Source organism: Saccopteryx bilineata, chromosome 7, assembly GCF_036850765.1.
Source record: "Saccopteryx bilineata isolate mSacBil1 chromosome 7, mSacBil1_pri_phased_curated, whole genome shotgun sequence".
Lineage (NCBI taxonomy): Eukaryota > Metazoa > Chordata > Mammalia > Chiroptera > Emballonuridae > Saccopteryx > Saccopteryx bilineata.
Window position 1 is genome coordinate 66271992 of NC_089496.1, and position 25559 is coordinate 66297550.

The window sequence follows — 25559 nt, forward strand, 5'->3', positions numbered from 1 at the left end:
ATCTGCTTCTCCACTCCTTTCTTCTTTCCTCTCTCTCTCTCTCTCTCTCTCTCTACCCTCCCACACCCCACAGCAATGACTCAATTGGCTTAAGCGAGTTGGGCCCGGGCACTGAGAATGGCCCTATGACCTCCCTCACGTGCTAAAATCAGCTGCCAAGCAACAAAGCAGCAACCCAGATGGGCAGAGCATCCCTCTGTAGGGGGCCCAGTTGGGGCGCATGCAGGAGTCTCTCTGCCTCACCTGCTCTCACTTCATTTAAAAAAAAAAGATCTTGGCACCGTCCCTGTACCTCTTCCTCTCATTCCCCCACCTCCAAGTTTACCCGCACATCTCGCTAGCTTTCCCTTCAGAATAACTCTAGGCATCCGTGTCATCTCCAAAAGGAAACCTAGAGAAGAGCACCGTTTGATTCCCGCCCTGCCCTGCCCCGCCCCGCCCCCCGGAGCTCAGCGAGGGCCGTTCCAGCTCCCAGCTCGCACCTATGACTCTCTCCACTATCTGGTACTGCTTGTTCAGCTCCGAGGCCAGCTCTTGTTGGCAGTTGAAATATTCCACGTCTTCAGGAGAAACTTTCCCCAGCCTGGACAGACAGAAAAAGAACACACACCCTTTCAATCTGGGGGATCCATCCGTAACATCAGTCAGAGCCAAGTCAGAGGTAGCAGAACAGGACCTAAGCCGTGACCTCCTTCCACCCCATTCATCTAGCAGCCAGCCCAGCGATTTTACAAAAGCGAACACTCCCAGAAAACAGTGATCACCCCAGACGACTCCTCTCTGATAGGGCCTCTTGACAAAGAAACCTAAAAATGACTATTTTGCGACACATTAGTGTCATTTCATGGGATAATGCCTGTATCTAAACGCATCCCAGAAATATTACCAGATTTAAAAGATAATGTGTTTTTACTATATAATGGGCTTCAGAACTGATGAAAGGTGACTCTTTGGGGGAAACCAGTTATTCTTAGCACCAAAGCTCTTTAGGACAACCGCAGTCACCTGACATTAGATTACTACTGTACTGAGAATTTTAAAAGTCTATGCTTTATAAGCTACTCCTACCTTAGGTATGCGCCTTTTTATTTTTGACTCAGGGAAAATATGTAATGTGGTAAAATACAGGGAGTCCTCAGGTTACGACACAGTTCCATTCCTACGACAGTGATATAACCCAAACTTTGGTGTAAGTCGAAACACACCCTCACCTAAGTCACTCACCTGCCCTAAAACAGTTGTAAAATCATAATCTAGAACATAAACACACAACTAAGACACAGAAAAAGGAAAAGGACATAATATACTATTCTGTACCATCTATTGCATATTCTTCCACTGCGCAACCAAACTAGTTTGCCTACATAGTCCACAAGCATGACGCTAATGACGTAAGCCGAAACACGTCTCAATTTTTTAAGTTTTTATGGGAGTGAGCATCGTAAATGCAAAACATACGACGTCGAGACTATCGTAACCTGAAGACCACCCATAGTATATTTTGCCTAGCAATGAAACAGAAATTAGGAATCATCTGTCCCTATTCCTCACACACAATAACAATCTGTGTCACACGGACAGGTGTGTGGTCCAGGGCTACTAAACCTTCCCGTCCCTCAGGCCACACGGGCACCCTTCAATCCGCGACGTAAAACGCACCACTGCTTGATCTCATCCTCTTTCTTCTTGAAGTTCTCGAGCTTCTTCAGGCCCTTGACCTTCTGCTGGTGTAAGGATTCCTCACTCTCCCACGTGCTGTGGATGTGCGACCAGCCCTTCCACTTGATGAGGTATTGGACTTCACCTTCATCCTGCTCCGGGTCAAAGTCACCGCTCGGGTCCCCGTTAGCCTCGACGGCATACACAGTCGTAGCTGCTCCAGTGGCTGGGAAAGGAGCCGGTTTTTAACACGCTTTAGAAAGTATGGGAAACCTGACACTGAAATGCTTCCCAAGTACGCAACTGTCTAGAGCAGCGGTTCTCAACCTGTGGGTCGCGACCCCGGTGGGGGTCCAACGACCAAAACGCCGCGGTCGCGACCCACAGGTTGAGAACCGCTGGTCTAGAAAGTCTCCTGTTTGGACAACACACTGAAATCCTCTGACTTAAAAGAAGCAGGAATTTACAAACAATACAGGATCAACTAGATCAATGATCGCAAATGCTTTCAAAATGCAAACCCCATTTTTACACCTTAAAATGTATTCCCAGATTCTGCTGGTGAAATCAATGAAATCCTGGTGTCCAAACACAACGGCAACATCCTTTCGTTTTGGTGCCTAACTTGGAAAGCAAATCCATCCCTCCAGTAACATTAAGAATAAGGTAAAAAAAAATAATCTCAAGCCTGGATGGTTGCCTCAGTGGTAGAGCGTCGGCCTGGGCATGTGGATGTCCCGGGTTTGATTCCCGGCCAGGGCACACAGGAGAAGCGCCATCTGCTTCTCCACCCCTCCCCTCTCACTTCTCTCTCTCGTCTCCTCCCCTCCTGCAGCCAGGGCTCCACCTGAGCAAGTTGGCCCGGGTGCTGAGGATGGCACCATGGCCTCTGCCTCGGTGCTAAAAAAAATGGCTCTGGTTGCGACGCAGCAGGGGCCCCAGAATGGGTGGAGCATCGCCCCCTGTGGGCTTGTTGGGTGGATCCCAATCGGGGTGCATGCAGGAGTCTGTCTCTGCCTTCCCTCCTCTCACTGGAAAGAAAATAAAAATCTCTCCCATCAATTCCCTTTAACTTTCTTAACCTTTTGAGGATGAAAAGAATAAAAGACAGAGAAAAATAAATTCAGTATTACCTTGATTATTCCTATATGGAAAGATTACTTTTAAGAAACTAGGTTCGGAGATGTATCAATTTCAATATAAAAAAATCTTCACTACCATCCAAACCAGGCACTGACCCAGTTTCGTTCGTTTCACAAGCAGAGTCAGTAATAACAAAAGGCACGTGTTTTCAGGTGGATGAGCAGGAACCTCTGCCACATCACTGCTTTTGAAGGTATTAACACATCTAGACTAGCTTCACTTTTAACATCTCAGAAACTATTAAATGCAGCCCTCTATTTTCAGCTCTGAAACATGATGGGTCAGAAAAATGTCCACATTTCACAATAAACATGGACATGGACCAAAACACATTTCAGAGCTGAACTATGTAAAACTGGGGCCTCACTGAGCGGATAGGAAAAGTAACTCACTTTCCCAAGGACACATACCTCCTTTCTTCCCCAGCCTCGAGTCCAGGACCTTCTCGATGGTTTCACTATTATCCTGCTGGTCATCAATTCCTTCACCAGTCATCTCAATGAGATCGTCCGAGTCGGTCTCAAAGTCATCATCTTCTTTGTAACTGCAGAAGAAACAGTGCTGAATAAATGAGACACTACCTTTTCAGAACCTAACACTGCCACACAGAACATCACTGGACCAAAGAACCACACCACGCTGGCCCCAGTGTGTCCTTTTACAGACCAGCCACTGACAGTGGGCTCCAAGTTCATTTCTTTTCCTATTTACTGTACTAACGTATGCTTATAGACAACCTCAGGAGGCTAACTCATTTCAAAATAAAAACAGACTGTATTTACGTGATCTGTGTTAGCAATGCTAGGAAAACTACAATGACAGGCCTATGTGTTCATTTTTTTAGTGAGATCATTACTGTGTTATTACAAAATAGGAACAACACAGAAAATGTATAATGAACAGGAATACATGCTGGTAGGCGAAAGACAAGCAACATTTCTAAGGTGAAATGTCTCAACCCTGTATTTTATTTCCCAGTGACAAGCATATGAAATTTAAGTTTTTTCAAACTTTTGAGAATTTCAATAAACATACTTCTTAGTAACAGAATATTCAAATGTGTCTTCCATCATATATAATTCGGGGATATTTCAAAATGAACATGAAGCGATAAAATATCCCCTAATGTTTGTGAGCTGTATATTAACAAGTGGTTTGGGAGTTACACAGAGGAAAAAATAACCATGGATACAAGTGGGAGGGAAAAGCTCTACATCAGCAAATGTGAAGCCTAGTCCTGGCTTTGGAACAATTAACTGGCTACATTGGACAGGTTATAAATATCTCCAGACCCGAGGATCAACATCTCTTAAGTAGACCAAAATATTTGCATGCCCTTTAAAAAAAATTAAATGCCCTTCGATTCACATAAAATATTTTTTACTTTTTTTTTATTTATTCATTTTAGAGAGGAGAGGGAGAGACACAGAGAGAGAGAGAGAGAGAGAGAGAAGGGGGGAGGAGCTGGAAGCATCAACTCCCATATGTGCCTTGACCAGGAAAGCCCAGGGTTTCAAACGGGCGACCTCAGCATTTCCAGGTCGACACTTTATCCACTGCGCCACCACAGGTCAGGCAAAAATAAAATATTTTTGCATGTATGCATTCCCTTATTTCATTATGTTTATGCACAGAGCCTATTAAGGCTGATAAAATTATTATTCCCCAAATATCAATATATAAGCTATGTTCAAAAAATTTTGTCTAATTCAAAGAGCAATTTCGGAAGCAAGAACACAACCCAAACATCTTTCCTAAAAAAGGATGTCATGAAACAAAGGTAACATTACTAAGCAACCTTGACAGGCCTTGAACTTGAAGCAGCTCTTTCTACAGGAACAAAGGCCTGAAATCAGCTATGGTTAACTTGTTCCGTGTTGCCACTGGCCAACATGACTCTCTTCTGCCGGAACACAGACCGGACCTTCAAACACCTCCACAGGACAGCGGCCATTACTTCTGCCTCTTGCACGCGTGCTGCTGGGCTTCGAACCAGGCCCACAGCCGTCACTGATGCTGTGTCCCCCTCCCGCTAGAGAACCCCTCGGAACCGGGCCTACCTGACATTCTTAGCTGCCCCGCCCCGTCCCCCTCCCGCTAGAGAACCCCTCGGGACTGGGCCTACCTGACATTCTTAGCCGCCCCGTCCCCCTCCCGCTAGAGAACCCATCGGAACCGGGCCTTCCTGACATTCTTAGCTGCCCCGCCCCGTCCCCCTCCCGCTAGAGAACCCATCGGAACCGGGCCTTCCTGACATTCTTAGCCGCCCCGCCCCGTCCCCTTCCCACTAGAGAACCCCTCGGGCCCGGGCCTACCTGACATTCTTAGCCGCCCCGTCCCCCTCCCGCTAGAGAACCCATCGGAACCGGGCCTACCTGACATTCTTAGCCGCCCCGCCCCGTCCCCTTCCCACTAGAGAACCCATCGGAACCGGGCCTTCCTGACATTCTTAGCCGCCCCGCCCCGTCCCCCTCCCGCTAGAGAACCCCTCGGCACCGGGCCTTCCTGACATTCTTAGCCGCCCCGCCCCGTCCCCCTCCCGCTAGAGAACCCCTCGGGACCGGGCCTACCTGACATTCTTAGCCGCCCCGCCCCGTCCCCCTCCCACTAGAGAACCCCTCGGGACCGGGCCTACCTGACATTCTTAGCCGCCCCGCCCCGTCCCCCTCCCGCTAGAGAACCCCCCGGGACCGGGCCTACCTGACATTCTTAGCCGCCCCGCCCCGTCCCCCTCCCGCTAGAGAACCCCTCGGGCCCGGGCCTACCTGACATTCTTAGCCGCCCCGCCCCGTCCCCCTCCCGCTAGAGAACCCCTCGGGACCGGGCCTACCTGACATTCTTAGCCGCCCCGTCCCCCTCCCGCTAGAGAACCCCTCGGGCCCGGGCCTACCTGACATTTTTTTTTTTTTTTTTTTGCATTTTTCTGAAGCTAGAAACAGGGAGAGACAGTCAGACAGACTCCCGCATGCGCCCGACCGGGATCCACCCGGCACGCCCACCAGGGGCGACGCTCTGTCCACCAGGGGGCGATGCTCTGCCCATCCTGGGCGTCGCCATGTTGCGACCCTCCTGGGTGTCGCCATGTTGCGACCAGAGCCACTCTAGCGCCTGGGGCAGAAGTCACAGAGCCATCCCCAGCGCCCGGGCCATCTTTGCTCCAATGGAGCCCTGGCTGCGGGAGGGGAAGAGAGAGACAGAGAGGAAGGCGCGGCGGAGGGGTGGAGAAGCAAATGAGCGCTTCTCTTATGTGCCCTGGCCGGGAATCGAACCCGGGTCCTCCGCACGCTAGGCCGACGCTCTACCGCTGAGCCAACCGGCCAGGGCCCTACCTGACATTCTTAGCCGCCCCGCTGCGTCCCCTTCCCACTAGAGAACCCCTCGGGCCCGGGCCTACCTGACATTCTTAGCCGCCCCGCCCCGTCCCCTCCCACTAGAGAACCCCTCGGGTCGGGCCTACCTGACATTCTTAGCCGCCCGGCGCCGAGTCTGCCTTTTGGGAGCTTCGTTGTCTTCGTCGTCGTCGTCAGAAGACTCCGGCTTTTTTTTCTTCCCACGCTGAGGCTTAGGTTGCTTTCTGACACGGGATTTGGGCACTGCTCTAAAATGAGAAGAGCAGAAACGGCAATGTTTACTCTACCGTTTGGTGTTTACTTCGAATCCGTATTATTAACCAGGGGAACACTGGAAATGTCTGTCTGGTTCCCGGGTGCCATCCTCATTCACTAGAGATCTGCCTTTTCAACGTGGAAGGGTCCCTAATGCCAAACAAAGTCAAATACAGGAGACAGGGCGGTCCCGAGGCTGGGGATCTCAACTGTCCTCAGGACCCCTGACAGACACACAGCACAGCGCGATGGCTTCTCTGTGCAGGGCAGTTTGGGAACAGCTCTCAAACGTACCAGTGTAACAACTTTGCTTCTAGAACTGATTCTACAGATACACACCAAACAGGCATATTAGGGTGTTCACTGATTATTATTTGCTGTAACAGAAGATTAGAAAAACTCTTAAGTGTTCATCAACTGGGAACTAGTTCAATAAACAGAATACTGTGGAGCCATTTCTTTAAAGGGGGCGGAGGGAGTTTTCCGTGTACAGATGTAAATTAAACATTTCCAAGATCATGAAAAAAAAATACACAAGATGCATGGAATGTATAGTCTGCACAGAAAGAAAAGGACCAGAAATAACTATACATATACATTTCGTACATGTGTATCAAGGGCACCAGGAAGACCGCCTGAGAGGCTGCCCCACCTCAGACCAATGGAGCAGTCGGAGGCCACAGCCCCAGGGGACTCCCACACACAGCCTGGACTGAGGGCCGTAATCTAGGAGCTCACACAAGGAAACCCCAAAATTACCACGCTCTCCGTGGAACAAAGGTGAGAGAGAAAAACAGGAGATGGAAGCTATCACATCCGTCTGTCTCTCTTGGACCTACCATGCCCAACACTACCACAGCGGATGCAAGATCAAGGGTCTAATAAATCAGTGGTCCCCAACCCCCACGCCGCGGACCGGTACCGGTCCGCAGAGAAAGAATAAATAACTTACATTGTTTCCGTTTTATTTATATTTAAGTCTGAACGATGTTTTATTTTTAAAAAATGACCAGATTCCCTCTGTTACCTCCATCTAAGACTCACTCTTGACACTTGTCTCGGTCACGTGATACATTTATCCGTCCCACCCTAAAGACCAGTCCGTGAAAATATTTTCTGACATTAAATCAGTCCGTGGCCCAAAGAAGGTTGGGGACCACTGTGATAAATGATGAGGAGAATGTAGAAAACAGAACTGTGCTGTGAGCTGAGACTCAGCTGAAAGGAGACAGATGCAGCCGATGACCTTCCCTGTGGGGCGGGGACAGGAACAGTGTCCTAAGCTAGGTGCAGGCCAGCATTTGCTGTCGATAACCAGAGGGTAGTTTTGGCTTTCCCAGACAAGAGGCAAAACTGAAGCGACTGCATAGGAATTTAAAACAGCAAAAGAAAATAAACTTTCCCGTAATTTTTAGTGACAAATTCAAAATAAAATAGTAATCATCAAGTGGTATTTTTTGTGATACCTACGAATAAGAAGAACAACTGTTAGAATTCAAATTTGGTGTTCCCTATCATCTAACTACAAATGTTCATCTCTGAAGCGATACTTAGTTGGCAGGCCGGACAAAACGAGGTGGTGAAATCCAACCCCATCCTACACTGACCTTAGAGGAGGTCAATTTTCCTGGGACCTCCCTTTCCCAATACCAGGGCCTCCTGTTGCCATTCGTCGGGTCAAACATTACCAATCTCCAGCCACCTCGGCCTACTTCCTTTCCTGTACGATTAGATGCTCTGTTCAGTGTTGTATAGATTATACGAACAAGGTAATAAACAGTCAAGTATGCTTTCAACCAGGCAATCAGTGTTTCAAACTTAAGAATTAGATTCTTCAGGCCCCCTAGCCAGTTGGCTCAGTGGTGGAGCACTGACCCAGCATGTGGAAGTCCTGGGTTCAATTCCTGGTCAGGGCACACAGGAGAAGCAACCATCTGCTTCTCTCCCCCTCACTCTTCCCTACTTTCTCTAACTCTTCTCCTCCGGCAGCCATGACTCAGCAAACCTAAGCCCATCGGCCCTAGGCAGAGGATGGCTCTGTGGAGCCTCCACCTCAGGTGCTAATAGGATAATAGCTCAGTTACAGGCATGGCCCCAGATGAGGACTGCTGAGTGCATACAGGAGTCTGTGTCTCTCCTCTCCCCTCACTTGAAAAAAGATCTTACGCAGTAGTCAAATACACAAGGAGCTTTTTTAAAGAGAAGACACATTCTTCCCCCTAACTAATCGCCGTGGAGTAAGCGATACCGTGCAAACACCCACAATCAGTATAAGCAGCCCCATCGTCCAATCATTTGCTAATGATGCAGGCCGGCAAAAGGGCACCGTGGGCACTCCAGACCCAGGGTCCTCACACAGCGCGCCCCGTGTCCCGCCAACGAGGGCCCCTTTCTAAGCGCAGCAGCATCTCCGCCTAAGCACCGTCAGCCAGCCAGAAGCAGAGATGTTCGAGCGCACACTGCACCTTCGGGGGATGGGCCTCCTGGCTTTCCCTTTTTTTTGCTCTGGTTCACTCTCTGCACTGGTGCCTTGCTCCTGTTCATCTTCTGAGGGCTCCCGCTTCCATTTTTCTCTGTGATCAAAAGCAAAGCAGAATTGATTTTTTTTCTGAAGGAATTCTCCCAATTGTTGAACTTAAACAATTTGACACCACCAATTTGGATCTAGTTATCCAAAAGGCAGAACCCGGGGGGGGGGGTTTAAGGGACAGAGAGAGAGTTAGAGAGAGGGATAGATAGGGACAGACGGGAACGGAGAGAGATGAGAAGCATCAATCATCAGTTTTTCGTTGCGACACCTTAGTTGTTCATTGATTGCTTTCTCATATGTGCCTTGACCGCGGGCCTTCAGCAGACCGAGTAACCCCTCACTCGAGCCAGCGACCTTGGGCTAAAGCTGGTAAGCTTTTTTTGCTCAAGCCAAATGAGCCCGGGCTCAAGGTGGCGACCTCGGGGTCTCGAACCTGGGTCCTCTGCATCCCAGTCCGATGCTCTATGCACTGCGCCACCGCCTGGTCAGGCAGAACACATTTATCTTATCTATGATGCTAGAGGTTTCTTTTAGCTCCATGTAAAAGTCGTTTGTGTTCTTCCCGGGTCTGTGGAATACATGTTCCTATTTTATCTCTTGTAACACAATAAATGAAAATGGAATCTAAGGCTGTATTTTTTTAAAATGACTTGTTCTGGAAATATCACTCACATTCTATTTTGCTTTGACTGCTATCATGAGCAGATTGAAGCCACAATACACTGCTCACAAAAATTAGAGGATATTTCAAAATGAATGAAGCGATTAAAAAAAGCAGCATTTGATTTTTTTTATTAAACAAAAAGCAAACAAGTCAAAGAAAGTTGTTTGATTATGCAAATGAGATGCAAAACCAACTTTTATTTCACTGGTGAAGATGTACTACACAGAAGGCTGAAAGTACTAGAGTGTCTGGATGTCCCCTGATTCCTCTTCATTTCTATGAGCAGTGTATACACTCAATCAGAAATTTCAGCATCGATCAAGCTACTTAAAGAGCTTGTTAAAACAGGCTTCTGGGCCACAGCCAGTTTCTGATGCAGCAGGTCTAATGTGAGGCTGAATTTTTCTTTTAGTATTTTTTAGTTTATTGACTTTAGAGAGAAAGGAGAGAGACAGAGAGAAGAACACAGATCTGGTCCTGTATGTGACCCGATCGGGGATCAAACAGGCAACCTTTGCGCTTCAGGATGATGGTCAAAACCCCTGGTCGGCAAACTGCAGCTCGTGAGCCATATGCGGCTCTTTTGGCCCCTTGAGTGTGGCTCTTTCACAAAATACCACATGCGGGTACTACCTCAATAAGGAATGTACCTACCTATATATATAGTTTAAAAAATTTGGCTCTCAAAAGAAATTTCAATAGTTGTACTGTTGATATTTGACTCTGTTGACTAATGAGTTTGCCAACCTAGAGTCTAAACCAGGGGTCAGAAACCTATGACTCGCGAGCCAGATATGGCTCTTTTGATGGCTTCATCTGGCTCGCAGACAAATCTTTAATAAAAAAATAACAACAACATTAAAAATATAAAACATTCTCATGTATTACAATCCATTCATTTCCTACCGCTCATGGTTGTGGGTAGCTGGAGCCAATCACAGCTGCCCTCCGGGACAACAAATTTTTATTGGATAACACATAATGTACACGGGTCGTTGTATGGCTCTCATGGAATTACATTTTAAAATATGTGGTGTTCATGGTTCTCTCAGCCAAAAAGGTTCCCGACTCCTGGTCTAAACCAACCGAGCTATCCGGCCGGGGCTTAAATTTTTAATTTTAACAAGTTCACTGATGACGCTGACAGCAGTTAGAGACAGCACTTAGAGAAGTCTTTAAGAATTCTCATACTAGATATCTTATCATTAGACTACCTTTAAGGAAACAGTTCCTAAAACTATTTTTCAATGATAAACCTACTACCTACTAAATAATCTGTCCGGCCAAAGGTGTAGCTCTCAATAGTTATTAGACATGGAAGATGTTTCCTTGCTCCCTGAGATCTTGGCATCAAAGAGCCATATCCTACTCCCCCCGTGTTTGTAGATTACCTGGAAACCAAACAAGGTATCACAGGTACCTAGCGCATTTCTCATCTGTAGGGAAGAAGGAACACATAATAGCTACTGGCATGAAATGTCTAAGGGAAAAAAAAACATAGGAAAGTACCTGAGGTTTCTCTGCAATTTTGTATCAGTCTCTGTACAGAAAATGGGGTCATGCTAATGACAATGGCAGCAGAACTGCTAAGTCAAATTGATCTTCTTCACCACAGAAAGTGTCCAAGCCATAGCGGGGCCTGTCGTCAAGATGCGGCAGATCTGCGGGTCCCGAGACCCCTCCCGAGAGGTGCAGGAGGCACACCCTCCACTTGGGTTTCTATAGACTTAAGGGGAAAAGCATTGTTTTCAAGCCTTCCACGAAAAGGCAGTGGTAGGCTCCGGGGACTGTTTCATATCCTTTCCCCTAACTGTGGCCGAGTTCCTGGGGCAAGGCCACACCTGTTCCTCTCTGCACCAGAGCTCGGCTCCAAGGCGAGACAGTGCTTTGCTAAGCAAGGCAGTCAGTCAGGAAGAATGAGCCAGGTTGGTGTGTGAGTCAAACAGGGAGGTGCTTTGGAAGCGCCCTGAGTTACGACACTCAGCACTGCTATTAGCATTGCTAGTCCTCCAGTCTCTCTTTAAAACAAAGACCTCCGGATGCCGAACTGCACTCAGCACCTGACTTCCTCTGCTGCCCCAGAGCCTAGACAGCATGTGTCCACTAAGCACCGAGGACGGAGTGACGGTGGGCAGGGAAGACAGGATGATGTCTCTAGACCCTGGGAGACTGCCCACAGGGCCGCAGAGCCCCCAGGACCCGGGCAGAGCAGCTGGGCCTCCCGGAGGGGTGCGCACAGTCAGACTGCGGAGAAGTGGTCTCACAGGACGCGGGTGTGAAAGAACAGGAACAAGTGAGACCTGAGGGAGGGGCGCGCACAGTCAGACTGCGGAGAAGTGGTTTACAGGACGCGGGTGTGAAAGAACACGAACAAGTGAGGCCTGAGGGAGGGGCGCGCACAGTCAGACTGCGGAGAAGTGGTCTCACAGGACGTGGGTGTGAAAGAACAGGAACAAGTGAGACCTGAGGGAGGGGCGCGCACAGTCAGACTGCGGAGAAGTGGTCTCACAGGACGCGGGTGTGAAAGAACAGGAACAAGTGAGACCTGAGGGAGGGGCGCGCACAGTCAGACTGCGGAGAAGTGGTTTACAGGACGCGGGTGTGAAAGAACAGGAACAAGTGAGACCTGAGGGAGGGGCGCGCACAGTCAGACTGCGGAGAAGCGGTTTCACAGGACGTGGGTGTGAAAGAACAGGAACAAGTGAGACCTGAGGGAGGGGCGCGCACAGTCAGACTGCGGAGAAGTGGTTTACAGGACGCGGGTGTGAAAGAACAGGAACAAGTGAGACCTGAGGGAGGGGCTCGCACAGTCAGACTGCGGAGAAGTGGTTTACAGGACGCGGGTGTGAAAGAACAGGAACAAGTGAGACCTGAGGGAGGGGCGCGCACAGTCAGACTGCGGAGAAGTGGTTTACAGGACGCGGGTGTGAAAGAACAGGAACAAGTGAGACCTGAGGGAGGGGCTCGCACAGTCAGACTGCGGAGAAGTGGTCTCACAGGACGCGGGTGTGAAAGAACAGGAACAAGTGAGACCTGAGGGAGGGGCGCGCACAGTCAGACTGCGGAGAAGCGGTTTTACAGGACGCGGGTGTGAAAGAACAGGAACAAGTGAGACCTGAGGGAGGGGCTCGCACAGTCAGACTGCGGAGAAGCGGTTTACAGGACGCGGGTGTGAAAGAACAGGAACAAGTGAGACCTGAGGGAGGGTGCTCACTCGCTCCCCGGAGCACGCCCGCGCCTCTCTGCCCTCTCCATCCCTCGAGGTGTGGATTGCTCTCCCTTTTCCTCCTAAGCTCCAGGGACCCTTCTTCTGCCTCTTCAAATCTCTAAAGTAAACTTTCCCTTACCAAAAAATAAAATAAAAGACCTAAGAGACAAGAGATTATCTGAGAAAGACCCTCAGTCAAGTGTCAGCTGTAAAGTACACACCCCACCAGGCACTGCGAATTTTAAGAGGCCGAAACGGCAGTGAACCCTGGGAGAACGGACACCAAGGCGGGCATTTTCCCGTTAAGACTGCAGATGGACAGACTTCCAGACAACCAGGAGGAATTTTCCAGTATGAGAAGGTACAGAAGAACTTAGCTCATCAGCTGGTCCCCAGGCCTCCTCCTAGAGAAAGAAACTGGAGGCCCCTAAAAACAAGTTGTTTGGCGACCCTGTCAAACACCCAGCTCTGCGACTCTCAACCCTGACCCTGATGTCCAAGGGTCAGGACAAATCACAGCCAGGTGGGCACATTCTGGGAGGATCTGAACGAGCAGAGGTCTGTGTGTGTGTGTGTGTGTGTGTGTGTGTGTGTCTCCGACGATGCTGGATTGTTTTAAATTTCAATTTTCAAGAACAGAGTGGCAGGGGTGGGGGGAAGTAAGTTAGGACAGCGATATTCAGTCACTTTTTATGTAAGGGGAAAAGATGGCCTGTTGGTTACAAGAATGACTTCCCAACCCTGCAGATGTACCCTGCAGGGACAGAATGCTGTGACACTTCTACGTTTTTAAAATGCTAATTCACACTCTGACTCTGGGGATCAGTCCCTTGTTAAAGCCACATTTTCCAAAAATGTCTATGTCATAAAAGCAGTAAAAGCCCGTGTGTGACAATGCTCCTGATTATGTACACCTGACAGTGAATGCAGCCTCTAGTCCTAGGCTGGAACTCGGAGGGGAGGCGGGAAGTGTTAGAAAAGGTATGACTCCTGGGCCAGCTGACAAGAAGGGGAATGCGACTTGGACAGAAGTGGTTCAGCAATGCCAAATCTATTTCTGTCACAACTGAACTGTGCTTACGAAAGAGCATTATTCTTAGAAAATACACTTAGACATTTAAAGGTAAACGACCATGATGTATAAATGTATGTCTTCAACAACTCAGAAAAAAATATTCTGTGTGTGTCTAGAAACAGCCATGACAGCAAAGGAAATGGGGTAAAAATCGTAATCCTGGGTGAAGTACAGAGGCATACATTCCTGGTGCTTTTAATCTCACAACTTTTCTAAAGTTTGAAATTAATTGGAAAAAAATTTTTTTTAAAGAGCTGCTCTTGTAAATCTGTGGCACAAAGCGCAGGGTTTCAGAACAGCACCTCTCTGTGCAGGTGTTTCTGCATGCCCCTCCCTCCAGGGAGCCTCTCTCACCTGGGACATCCCTGTGCCCAACCGCTGGGCCTGGTCACACCAGCTCCGAGCCCAGAGCGTGCCTTCAGCACTGGGCCTTAGGACCTGCCCCAAGTAATCTAACCAGACCAACCCCCTGAGGGCTCAGCCCAGCCAGCTGCCCAGGGGAGGGCGGGAGGCGAGGCTACCCCGGGCCCAAACATTCCAGCTCCCACAGAACTAAGAGGCTCTACTGGGGGGAAGGGAAGGCCCTTGAAGGCGTCTGAAAGCTGCCAACTGTGCGAGGTTGGAGCACTGACAGGAGAGGGAAAGAAGTACGGAAGCAAGGCCAAGGAGTCGTTCAGTGGCTGTACCAATGTGGGTTCCTGCCCGCCGGCCCAGGCCACTGGCACGGGCAGGGGAGGTCTGCCAGCACAGTGCGGCCGCTCCCAGGCCGGTGGCCTGCAGGATTCAGCGGGCGGTGAAGGAGAGCACAGACACTCATTTCTCCAAGGCCCCTCAAGGCCACCTGGACCGGGCAGCTGAGAACACACACGGTCTCCCAACAGCCCACGGGACTGAGGCAGAACGAAAACCTTCTCAGACACAAGTGCTGTTGCATCCAGTTACTTCTCCACCTCTGAGTATTTAGAACACAAAAGAAAACTGTGTGTGCTCTGAGCAGGTCAGTGTTAAACCCCTGACACAGCGACCTTTCTAGTAACTGTTCAGTCAGCAGCACAGGCATTATGCTATCCTGCAAATGAGGAAATGGAATTTGAAAACTCAAATCACTCTGCCTTACACCAAATATTCACTGAATTATTAATATTTTGGAACAAAGAATATCCAACTGCAGCTCTTAATAGGAGCCACACACAACCGTTTACCATGAGAAACCCTTAAATCCATGTGCAAAGATCTGAGTACCTACATTTCTCTCTCTCTCTTTTATTTTTCTGCAATGCTGCTATACATTCTCCTGAGGAGACAGGCTATAAATTCCACACTATCAAAGAGATCTGCACCCCCTTCCAAAAATAATTTTTTTTAACTATTTCTCAAAAAAAAAAAAAGAAAACCAAATATATTTTCACCCTAAGTCGAATTATTACAATAAGTTTTAAAATAATGAATATGTAAGGTCTACCGGAAAGTTCTGTCCGTTTCTATCACAAGTTTCGACACGTAAGCACATGTTTATTTGGCGCATGTGTGCCTATTTTTATCACTTAATGTATACATACTGACGTAGCAATTAACTAAAACAAAGTTGATTCACATTAGTCTTATGTGTGAAGCGATAGTGTACCCATGGCTACTGATAAAGTTCATTTACGCCACTGTAATTTTTACGAATTTCAACAAGGAAGAAATGCTACAGAAGCATGTCTGTCGCATCCACCATATTCCCTGGACTTAGCACCCTCCGACTATCACTTGTTTTTGTCCTTACAAAATTTTGTGAAGGGCAAAAAATTCAAAAATGAAGAAGATATCAAACAAGTACTGGTTCAATTTTTCGCATCAAAAGATAAAACATTTTTCAAAAATGGGATATACAAATTGCCCTCACGCTGACAAAAAAATCATTAATAATAATGGCAATTATATTACTTAATAAAGTTTACTGATGGTAAGAATAATCTGTATTTTGTTTTATTCCAAAAACGGACAGAACTTTCTGGTAGACCTTATATAATCTACATTATAAAGGAACTGGCATATTAAGCCTAAGTATTAAAATGTTCCGGCTTATGTACGGTAACATTTAAATGATATGCAAACAACCATGTGAAATTTCATACTAAAATGGGTGTCCAACCAACATAATCTTGTCAAGCCAACACAAAGAAAAAGTGAAAATGAAGAAAGGCAAATATAAATTTGCTCATGCTTGACTAGAATACCAAATACCTCTGTGTTCGGTATCTGTGCCCACTTTTTAGAAGAAAAATGACTGGGTTAACTGGGCTCACCAGATGGAATAGGTTGGGGTGTGTCCCAAGATGGAGCCCAGGCCCCTGCGAATACATACTCCAGTGTGGGAAACGGAGAGTCCTGGGCTTCGAATGCTGACAGTGACCCAAGACAGTGGGACACAGAAGTGGACTCAGGGACTGGGTGACTGAAGACACAACGCAGGCAGCCTGAGAAACGCAGACATGTCCCCAACTAGCAGGTGAGGTCATTCCCCCCAGAAAAGACTTACGGTTTCTTCAGCTGCCTCTGGCCTCTTCGCTTTGGGCTCCCGCTCTCAGACCCGCTACTCGCCTTCAGCACGTGAGGGGGAAAAATGATTCCAGAATTTAATTCACGGTTCTCAGGGTCAACATTACCCCCTGGCTCCACAATCTACTCAGTAGGACATCGTGCAATATGAGCTTTCAGACAGAAAGACACCTCAGCATCTATCTGTGGTGCACACTCTTCTTCTACTTTTCAAATTAATCTGTGTGGCATCGCTGCGCCGTCACTAAGGCCGGGAAACATCTCCCAGCGTGACACCCAACAAGGTCGCAGCAGAGGACAATCTCCCGGGACAAAGGTCACGCTCTGTATCTGCGCCGTCCACAGAGAACACCGTGGCCCGCCAAAATTAGGCAAAATGGCAAACTGCCCCTATTGTTCTTAAGTCTTGTGCTCTACAGAGAATGTGGTAGTTTATATGCAAACAACAAAGAAAAGATCTGCACAACTGTGTGGCTGGTTATAACCACCATGGCTCCGCAGCCCAGTCCCAGGCACTATGGAAAAAGATCGCTCAGGCAAACCAGCTCGGAGGCCACACAAAATAAAACGCTGTAAATGCAACGTGGACATTATGGTCAATTCAATTTTTAAAGTAAGTTTACTAAAACCCACTGCTCCTTAACCTTTACCTATTTGTATTTAGCTTTCAGCAGAAGGAAGTTATATATACTGCTTACCAAAAACTAGGAGATATTTTATCACTTCATATTCATTTTGAAGTATCCCCTAATTTTTGTGAGCAGTATAGTTAAGAGTAGAGAGATAAAAAAAAAAAAGTACCTCTTCAGAATGTTATCTGCAAACCTAATACAGAGGTAAGAATCCAAAAAATATCACACAAAATGAAGAAAGTCTGATTCTACAGAAACTACAGAACCTAGCACATGATACTAATTGTAAAAATCACCAATACGTGTGGAACATTTTATATTGCGCACTAAAAATGAGCTAGGAAACCAAATCTAAAGGAATTAAATACATTACTTTATGTCAAGCAAACTCTCTTTCCTTTCACAGAAATGAACCTGAAACAACTTCCATTGTTCTATTTGCTTACCAGACAAATTATTCATTAACAAAGATTTAAGAGGTTTAGAAATTAGGTATTTTAAACAGTAAACATCTTGCTACAATCAATTTTACTATGAGAAACATAAAAAAATAAAAAATAAATAAAAAATTTAAGGCCAGTTTTGTATATATAATCTTCTTAACACTCTCCTGAAGCACTCAGTGTGACACGTTCTTTCTGGTTTCTTTTTAAAAAAAAAAAAAACACGTGGCTTTTCTTGCTGTCCTAGGTTAAAAAAGCTCATATCGTGACGCCGTCTTGTGTATGGTATACATACCAGAGTCAACAAGAACGAGGCAAGGTAAGGAGTTTCAATAGAACCCCTTAAAACAGTGGTCTCCAACCTTTTCTGGGCCACGGACCGGTTTAATGTCAGAAAATATTTTCACGGACCGGCCTTTAGGGTGGGACAGATAAATGTATTGCGTGACCAAGACAAGCGTCAAGAGTGAGTCTTAGACGGATGTAACAGAGGGAATCTGGTCATTTTTTAAAAAATCAAACATCGTTCAGACTTAAATATAAATAAAACGGAAATAATGTAAGTTATTTATTCTTTCTCTGCGGACCGGTACCAGTCTGCGGCCCGGGGGTTGGGGACCACTGCCTTAAAACATTTCTTTTTCTTACCTCTTCCTTAATGTTAAATCGTGATGGTTCTTGTCTGCTTCTGTTTGACCGCCTAACTCCATAAACATCAGGATATTCTTCCCACATCTGTAAAATTAACAGACCATGCATGAATCTTTTTTTTCTGGAGCCCTTCATTTCATTTAAGAATGCCCAAGTAACTAAATATCCAAAGGGCTGTTTTGCTAGTTTTGGTTTTGAGTGAATAAACTGCCATCTTTAAACAGAAAAAAGCATATTATCCTACAGTACATTCAAGTTTAACAACGCCTCTTCATTACTAACAGCTGTTAAACCATGGGCACACTGCTTACCCACCATTAAAATACAAACTCACAGTTGAAAAATATGGCAAGAGAACACTTGCCTCCATTAACAAAGTAGTTACTGATGCATTTTAAGTCCCTACTGTTTTCTATTTCAGCTTTGACTGCATGTTGGCCCATCTGAGAAACTCAAGCAGGGCCCCCCCCCCATCTCCTTCAATACCAAGGCCAGCACGTGCGTATTTTGGGAGTGAAACACGCCAGATACACACAGATCAGGTGTTCTAACACTCAATCAGAAAGCCTCAGAGGGTGACCCCTATCTCTTCCCCAGACTGCTCATCTTACTCCCTTAGCAGCAAGCAGACCTCTGCTTTTAAGAACTACTTTTAGTAACAATCCTCAAAAATGAACAAAAAATAAACATATAAAGTGTAAAGGAGGAATTAGTTGAAAATTTTTTTCACGATATATTTCAGCACCATCTCATAAAAACACTCAGACCAACAAATGTACAGAAGAAAATACACAAGGCCCCGCCTTCCTCCACCTCTGATGATTCGAGCCCAGCCCAGAATCACCCTCTCCATCCCACAGGGAAGGTAAGTGCTGTTCAGTGTGCTGTGCTCTTTCCATCACGTCAATCCCATGAGGCAGAATGAATCCCAACACTGCGCAGAAACGTTTAACTGGAATTATATATGCAAAAGGAGCCTCATGAGGCCAGGATTAGAAATGGGTTCCGCCATTAAACACGGTGACAGCTGATGTCATGAAAATATGGGGAAATGGAGGCAAGGGGAGAGAGAATGCCCCTGGCTGAGACTCGCGAAGTGTCAGGTGGATCCCCAAAGGGACAAACTTGATGAAAAATGACATCACCAAGCCATGGGAGGACATCCTCAACAGTGACTTTCAAAAAAAAAAAAAAAGCTGAGTTATAGAAACGCATGGCCTCCAAAAAAACAAATCTCACGAATAGCCATTCTATAGCTAGAGTCTGATATAATCATGGAAGGCAGTGTCTTCAGTTTAAGCCATTCTATAGCTAGAATCTGATATAATCATGGAAGGCAGTGTCTTCAGTTTAAGCCATTCTATAGCTAGAGTCTGATATAATCATGGAAGGCAGTGTCTTCAGTTTAAGCCATTCTATAGCTAGAGTCTGATATAATCATGGAAGGCAGTGTCTTCAGTTTAAGCCATTCTATAGCTAGAGTCTGATATAATCATGGAAGGCAGTGTCTTCAGTTTAAGCCATTCTATAGCTAGAGTCTGATATAATCATGGAAGGCAGTGTCTTCAGTTTAAGCCATTCTATAGCTAGAGTCTGATATAATCATGGAAGGCAGTGTCTTCAGTTTAAGCCATTCTATAGCTAGAGTCTGATATAATCATGGAAGGCAGTGTCTTCAGTTTAAGCCATTCTATAGCTAGAGTCTGATATAATCATGGAAGGCAGTGTCTTCAGTTTAAGCCATTCTATAGCTAGAGTCTGATATAATCATGGAAGGCAGTGTCTTCAGTTTAAGCCATTCTATAGCTAGAGTCTGATACAATCATGGAAGGCAGTGTCTTCAGTTTATGGAGGTACAAACCTGTCCTCTGAGAATCTCAGAGGCAGGAGTTGGGGAGGACCCAGAGGCAGGCGACCCAGGCCAGAGAGGCAGCTCCTGCAGGATCGGAACCAGGATGGCCGCGAGGAAGTACAGAGCTTTCTCTAGTCCTGCCCGCCCACCCCAGCCCCACTCGTACCTCTCCTAGAACTGCAAAACTACTCCGTGCAGTGCACGTGATCTTAACTCACTTTTACTTATTTTACTAATTTTTATTAATGGGGTGGTAGCTAAATTATTTAGTGTCACTACATCAACTAGTTTCATCATCTAGAAATATTAGGCATTCAGGCTCAACTGTCGGGATAGTACAGTATATATTATAATGCACACAGCCTACAATCATCTGGACCCTTGTGAGGGCTAACAATGCCCAATTTAACTGCTCGATGAAAAAGCTACCGTGTGAAAGGGATACGCATAAAGAAAGCCAAGACCCTTCTTTAGAACTCTTTTAGAATAACCATCAGTCACAACCCAATCTAACTGGCTGGTCTTTTTTAGAACTGATCACCTTAACGTTAAAAGTATATTTTAATATTTCTGTCAAGATAGAATCTGTGCTTCTATCTTAGAATTCACTCTTAATGACTTCCCTTCTTTCTTAGTTCCCTTTTATCTTTTTTAAAATGAAGTTAAAAACGTAAGGACTTACAGCTAACCGTTGTGAATGCCAGACAGTCAACACCATTTCAGGCAAGTTTCAAATGCACTTGGCAAGCTACGGTGCCCGGGGCTAATTCATCTTTACTGACAAAGAACACTGCACTGTGCAGACAGAGGTGATGTCACCCCCATCTCTGCCCCTTACGCTTCATGCAAACACGTGTCGAGGTCCTTGGGAGAGAGCACCGGGTTCTAATGGCCAAGTGAGGCCCTCTGCTACATGTCTGGGCGGTGAAAGTTTCTCAGTTCAGTGACACTCAGAGCAAGATTCCTTGGGGGTTCCTCCACATGCACAGTCTTTGTGAATGACACTGATCAGTGAAAGTTCCGCCCAACGCCACGTGGGCAGACAGGCGTGGGCTGGAGGCGCTGGAGGGCGCGTCTCTGGTGGTGAGCTAAGTAGCGAGGATAACCTTCACTGTCCTGTCCCCAGTACTGCCACCAGCACCTCCCAACCTCCCACCCTCTCCTGAGGGTCACGCCCACTAAGCAATCAATGGCCACGCTAGGGACGGAAGAGCTGAAATAATACAGTTAATCCCACAGTTAGTTCTGCCTCTAGAGTTCAAAGCAGTTTTGTTTCTTTAATTTTACGTTATTGAAGCTACTCTGCAGAGCTTGTGGATAAAATCACATGCACTGCTATGAAAATCTGAGACCGCAAACCTTTGTATCTTAGAAGAATAAAACTGGTTTAGCATAAAGCTCTTGATTTCATTAAGATATTTTTAAGTTTTTTTAAAAATTTACTGATTGATTTGAGAGAGACAGAAACATCAATTTGTTCTTGAATGTGCCGTGACCAGGGATCAAACTGGCAACCTCCGCACATCGGGCCAATGGTCTAACCCAGTGGTCCCCAACCCCCGGGGCCGTGGGCCATTTGGTACCAGTCCGCAGAGAAAGAATAAATAAATTACATTATTTCCGTTTTATTTATATTTAAGTCTGAACGATGTTTTATTTTTAAAATATGACCAGGCCTGCCTGACCAGGCGGTGGCACAGTGGATAGAGCATCAGATTGGGATGCGGAGGACCCAGGCTCAAGACCGCGAGGTTGCCAGCTTGAGCGTGGGCTCATCTGGTTTGAGCAAAGCTCACCAGCTTGAGCCCAAGGTCACTGGCTTGAGCAAGGGGTAACTCGGTCTGCTGAGGGCCCACAATCAAGGCACATATGAGAAAGCAGTCAATGAACAACTAAGGTGTCGCAACAAAAAACTGATGATTGATGCTTCTCATATTTCTGTTCCTGTCTGCCTGTCCCTACCTATCCCTCTCTCTGACTCTCCCTGTCTCTGCCACAAAAAAAAAAAAAAATGACCAGGCCTGACCAGGCAGTGGTGCAGTGGATAGAGCGTCGGACTGGGATGTGGAGGACCCAGGTTTGAGGCCCCGAGGTTGTCAGCTTGAGCGCTTGAGCTCGGGCTCATCTGGCTTGAGCAAAAAGCTCACCAGCTTGGACCCAAGGTCGCTGGCTCGAGCAAGGGGTCACTCGGTCTGCTGAAGGCCCATGGTCAAGGCACATATGAGAAAGCAATCAATGAACAACTAAGGTCTCGCAAGGAGAAACTGATGATTGATGCTTCTCATCTCCCTCCGTTCCTGTCTGTCTGTCCCTATCTATCCCTCTCTCTGACTCTCAGTTTGTTAAAAAAAAAAAAAATGACCAGATTCCCTGTTACATCCATCTAAGACTCACTCTTGATGCTTGTCTCCGTTATGTGATACATTTATCCATCCCACCCTAAAGGCCGGTCTGTGAAAATATTTTCTGACATTAAACCGGTCCGTGGCCCAAAAAAGGTTGGGGACCACTGGTCTAACCAACTGAGCTACCTGGCCAGTGCTCAGTAAGACATTTTATTTTTAAATTTCTAAAAGGAATATTCTTATGAGTGCGTCAGTGAAATCACCTAATTCTCTCAAAAAGGAATTTTAAAGTACCAGCTGCATTTTTACGATTCATTAGGCCAAGTCGTTACACTTTCCCCAAAAGGAATGTGTCCCACAGTTTGGGCATCAAGGAGAAAATGTGATGCAACTCAATTTTTGCCTTTTTACACTCGTTGCTGGAAGACCCGCCTCTGTGAAGCAGAGAATACTCCACTCACTGCCCTGAGACGGAAAATTTCTCCTCTATAAGAAGTATTTTTCCTCCATTCTTTTTTTTTTTTTTTTTTTTTAATTTTTAGAGAGAGAGTGAGAGAGAGAAGGGGGAGGGAGGAGCAGGAAGCATCAACTCCCATATGTGCCTTGACCAGGCAAGCCCGGGGTTTTGAACCGGCGACCTCAGCGTTTCCAGGTCGACGCTTTATCCACTGCGCCACCACAGGTCAGGCTCTCCTCCATTCTTGAGAGAACAGAAACTGCCCTTATTCTTGGGTTGTGGTTACCTGTCACTACGCTTTCCAAATGCATGTCACCATCACCTGTCAATAATTCTCTGGCATTTTTCAGTAGTGTGTGTTTATATATGTGTGTGTGTGTGTGTGTGTGTATAAAATTAACCACCTTCTAACAATGTCAAAAACCCAAACGACAGAAACGTGTCCTTCAGCCCTATCATCTGACAGTTTGTGACTGTTTCCTTTATAGCCTATGACCAACCAGCAGAGCAGCAGGCGGCCCTGTCTCTATCCGGAGACGGTGTCTATTAGACAAGGAGGCTACAGGGGCCCCACAGGTGTTCCTGGGAAGTGAGGCGGCCAGTCCGTACAGGGCTGCAGAGAGTACCTTCTTCACGTCGGCTATCCGCTCCTTCTTAGAGGCCGGCTTCTCCTTGGCTTCGGGAAGGACCGGCTGCGACTTGGAGCCGGCCGACTCGCTCTCGGACTCCGACGGGCTCTCGGACGACTCGGAGCTGCTGTTCGTCTCGCTGCCATGCCCGCTGCCCGGCCCGCTGCCCGCCTCGCTGCCCGGCTCACTCTCCGACTGGCTGCCTGAGTCCGAACCTGAGGCTTCTTCAGATGCCGAATGGCTTCGTTAAAAAAAAAAATTTTTTTTAAAGACTTTAAGGACTGCCACAGAAATCTGTTTTAAAAAAAAACTGTAGTGGTAAAATGCGAGTGGATAGTAATTTTGGTAATACAAGATCAAAATCACCAAATTTACTTTTAAATTCTTATATTATAAGCAATATTTGTATCATTCTCAGCAACCCTATCAGCTGCCACAACTAGGTGTTTATGATACCACATACCGGCTGATTTATATAGATTAGCTCTTTTACAAAAAGTCAAAGCAACAGTCTGACACCCAGAAGTACTGAAGACTCCCAGGTGCCAGAGGCGGTGCCTGAAACCAGGTCTCTCAGGCTGGACCCACCAACTGTACTGCCCTTTCCTCCTCAAGACAAAAGAAAAGCAAACAAAAGCCAACAGAGAACAAAACCAAACCGCTCAGGGTTACCCAATCAAAAAGTAAGACTGAGATCTGGCTGTCACTTCCCACTCAGTGTCCTCAACGGGGACAGCTCACAAAACCCCACACATGTGCCTCAAACCAGAGAGCCTGCCTGGGGATCTACCTGTAGGGAGGAAATCCCAGACCCGGGCGGCCGAACAGAACCAAACACACCAAAGAGGACGCCTGATTCTAGCAGAGGCCTAGCCCAGGGCGTACATCCGCCCTTCCCTGTCCAAACATCGGGAGGCGACGGCAGGCGGCTGAAGGAGAAGCCTCCGCACAGCACAGAAGGCCTACGACAACACTGAGCCTTGGGGTGCAGAAGGCAACACGCCCTTCCCAGCTCTCCAGCTGGTGGTGGCCGGGTGACCAGGGGAGACGCAGGCTGGCAGAGGTGCACTTTAGAGGACGGAAAGGTGACAGCCTCGACAGAGAGAGAGGGCAGCCCCCTTAACTCGGCTGCTTGGAAACTTTTTCTCCGCCTGACCTGTGGTGGCGACCTGGATAAAGCATCGACCTGGAATGCTGAGGTCACCGGTTCAAAACCCTGGGATTACCTGGTCAGGGCACATATGGGAGTTGAGGCTTCCTGCTCCTCACCTCCCTCCCTCCCCCCTCCCCAATCTCTCTCCCCCCCAAATAAATTTTTAATATTCTTTTTTCTTTTTACAGAGGCAGAGATAGACAGGGACAGACAGACAGGAACGGAGAGAGATGAGAAGCATCAATCATCAGTTTCTCCTTGCACGTTGCGACTTCTTAGTTGTTCATTGATTACTTTCTCACATGTGCCTTGACCGCAGGCCTTCAGCAGACCGAGTAACCCCCTGCTGGAGCCAGCGACTTTGGGTCCAAGCTGGTGAGCTCTTTGCTCAAGCCAGATGAGCCCACGCTCAAGCTGGCGACCTTGGGGTCTCGAACCTGGGTCCTTCCGCATCCTAGTCTGACGCTCTATCCACTGTGCCACCACCTGGTCAGGCCCCAAATAAATTTTTTAAAAAACACAACTTTTCTTTAGGAGAGAAGGAGCAGAGATGGGACAGAAGCAGCATAACATTACCAGAAAGGTCCTCAAGGTTAGCCACCAGGGATGAAAGACGTGTGCAGGCAACCCCACAAAGTCAACATGGAGGCCACCCAGGACTGACCCAGAGACCGTGTGGCCACAGTAAGCACGACACAGTGCGGGCCACTCTGTTCACAGGGGAAGCCAAGGACAGGGAATGGGGACAAGGTTCTCTGTCGGGAAAGGGAGAAGAGGAAATCCAAGGACTGGTCGCAGGACCATCTAACAGGTGCTGGGCAAGGCTCTAAGTGCTTTATATATTACTGTTTATTCCCCAGGAAAAAACCCTGTAAGGCATCATCCCTACATGAAGGAACAAAACACTGAGATGTTTTAAGTAACGTGGTTGAACACATAACTCAAAAGTGTGTGGGGGGGGGAGGTCGA

At 47.1% G+C, this 25559-nt stretch overlaps 1 protein-coding gene across 3 annotated transcripts in view; it reads right to left on the reverse strand.

Moving 5' to 3' along the window:
* Positions 1–25559, reverse strand: part of CHD2 (chromodomain helicase DNA binding protein 2) — a 124224-nt gene that overhangs the window by 79273 nt on the left and 19392 nt on the right. For 2 of the 3 annotated variants that reach the window (XM_066240294.1, XM_066240293.1), the window contains exons 3-10: positions 23435–23678; positions 18152–18238; positions 16409–16470; positions 8873–8980; positions 6260–6400; positions 3213–3346; positions 1660–1885; positions 483–583 (exon numbers count right to left, since the gene is read on the reverse strand). In XM_066240294.1, coding sequence (XP_066096391.1) covers positions 483–583; positions 1660–1885; positions 3213–3346; positions 6260–6400; positions 8873–8980; positions 16409–16470; positions 18152–18238; positions 23435–23678 — 1103 coding nt within the window. The remainder of the gene's footprint in view (positions 1–482; positions 584–1659; positions 1886–3212; positions 3347–6259; positions 6401–8872; positions 8981–16408; positions 16471–18151; positions 18239–23434; positions 23679–25559) is intronic. The other variant, XM_066240295.1, reaches the window with a different exon arrangement.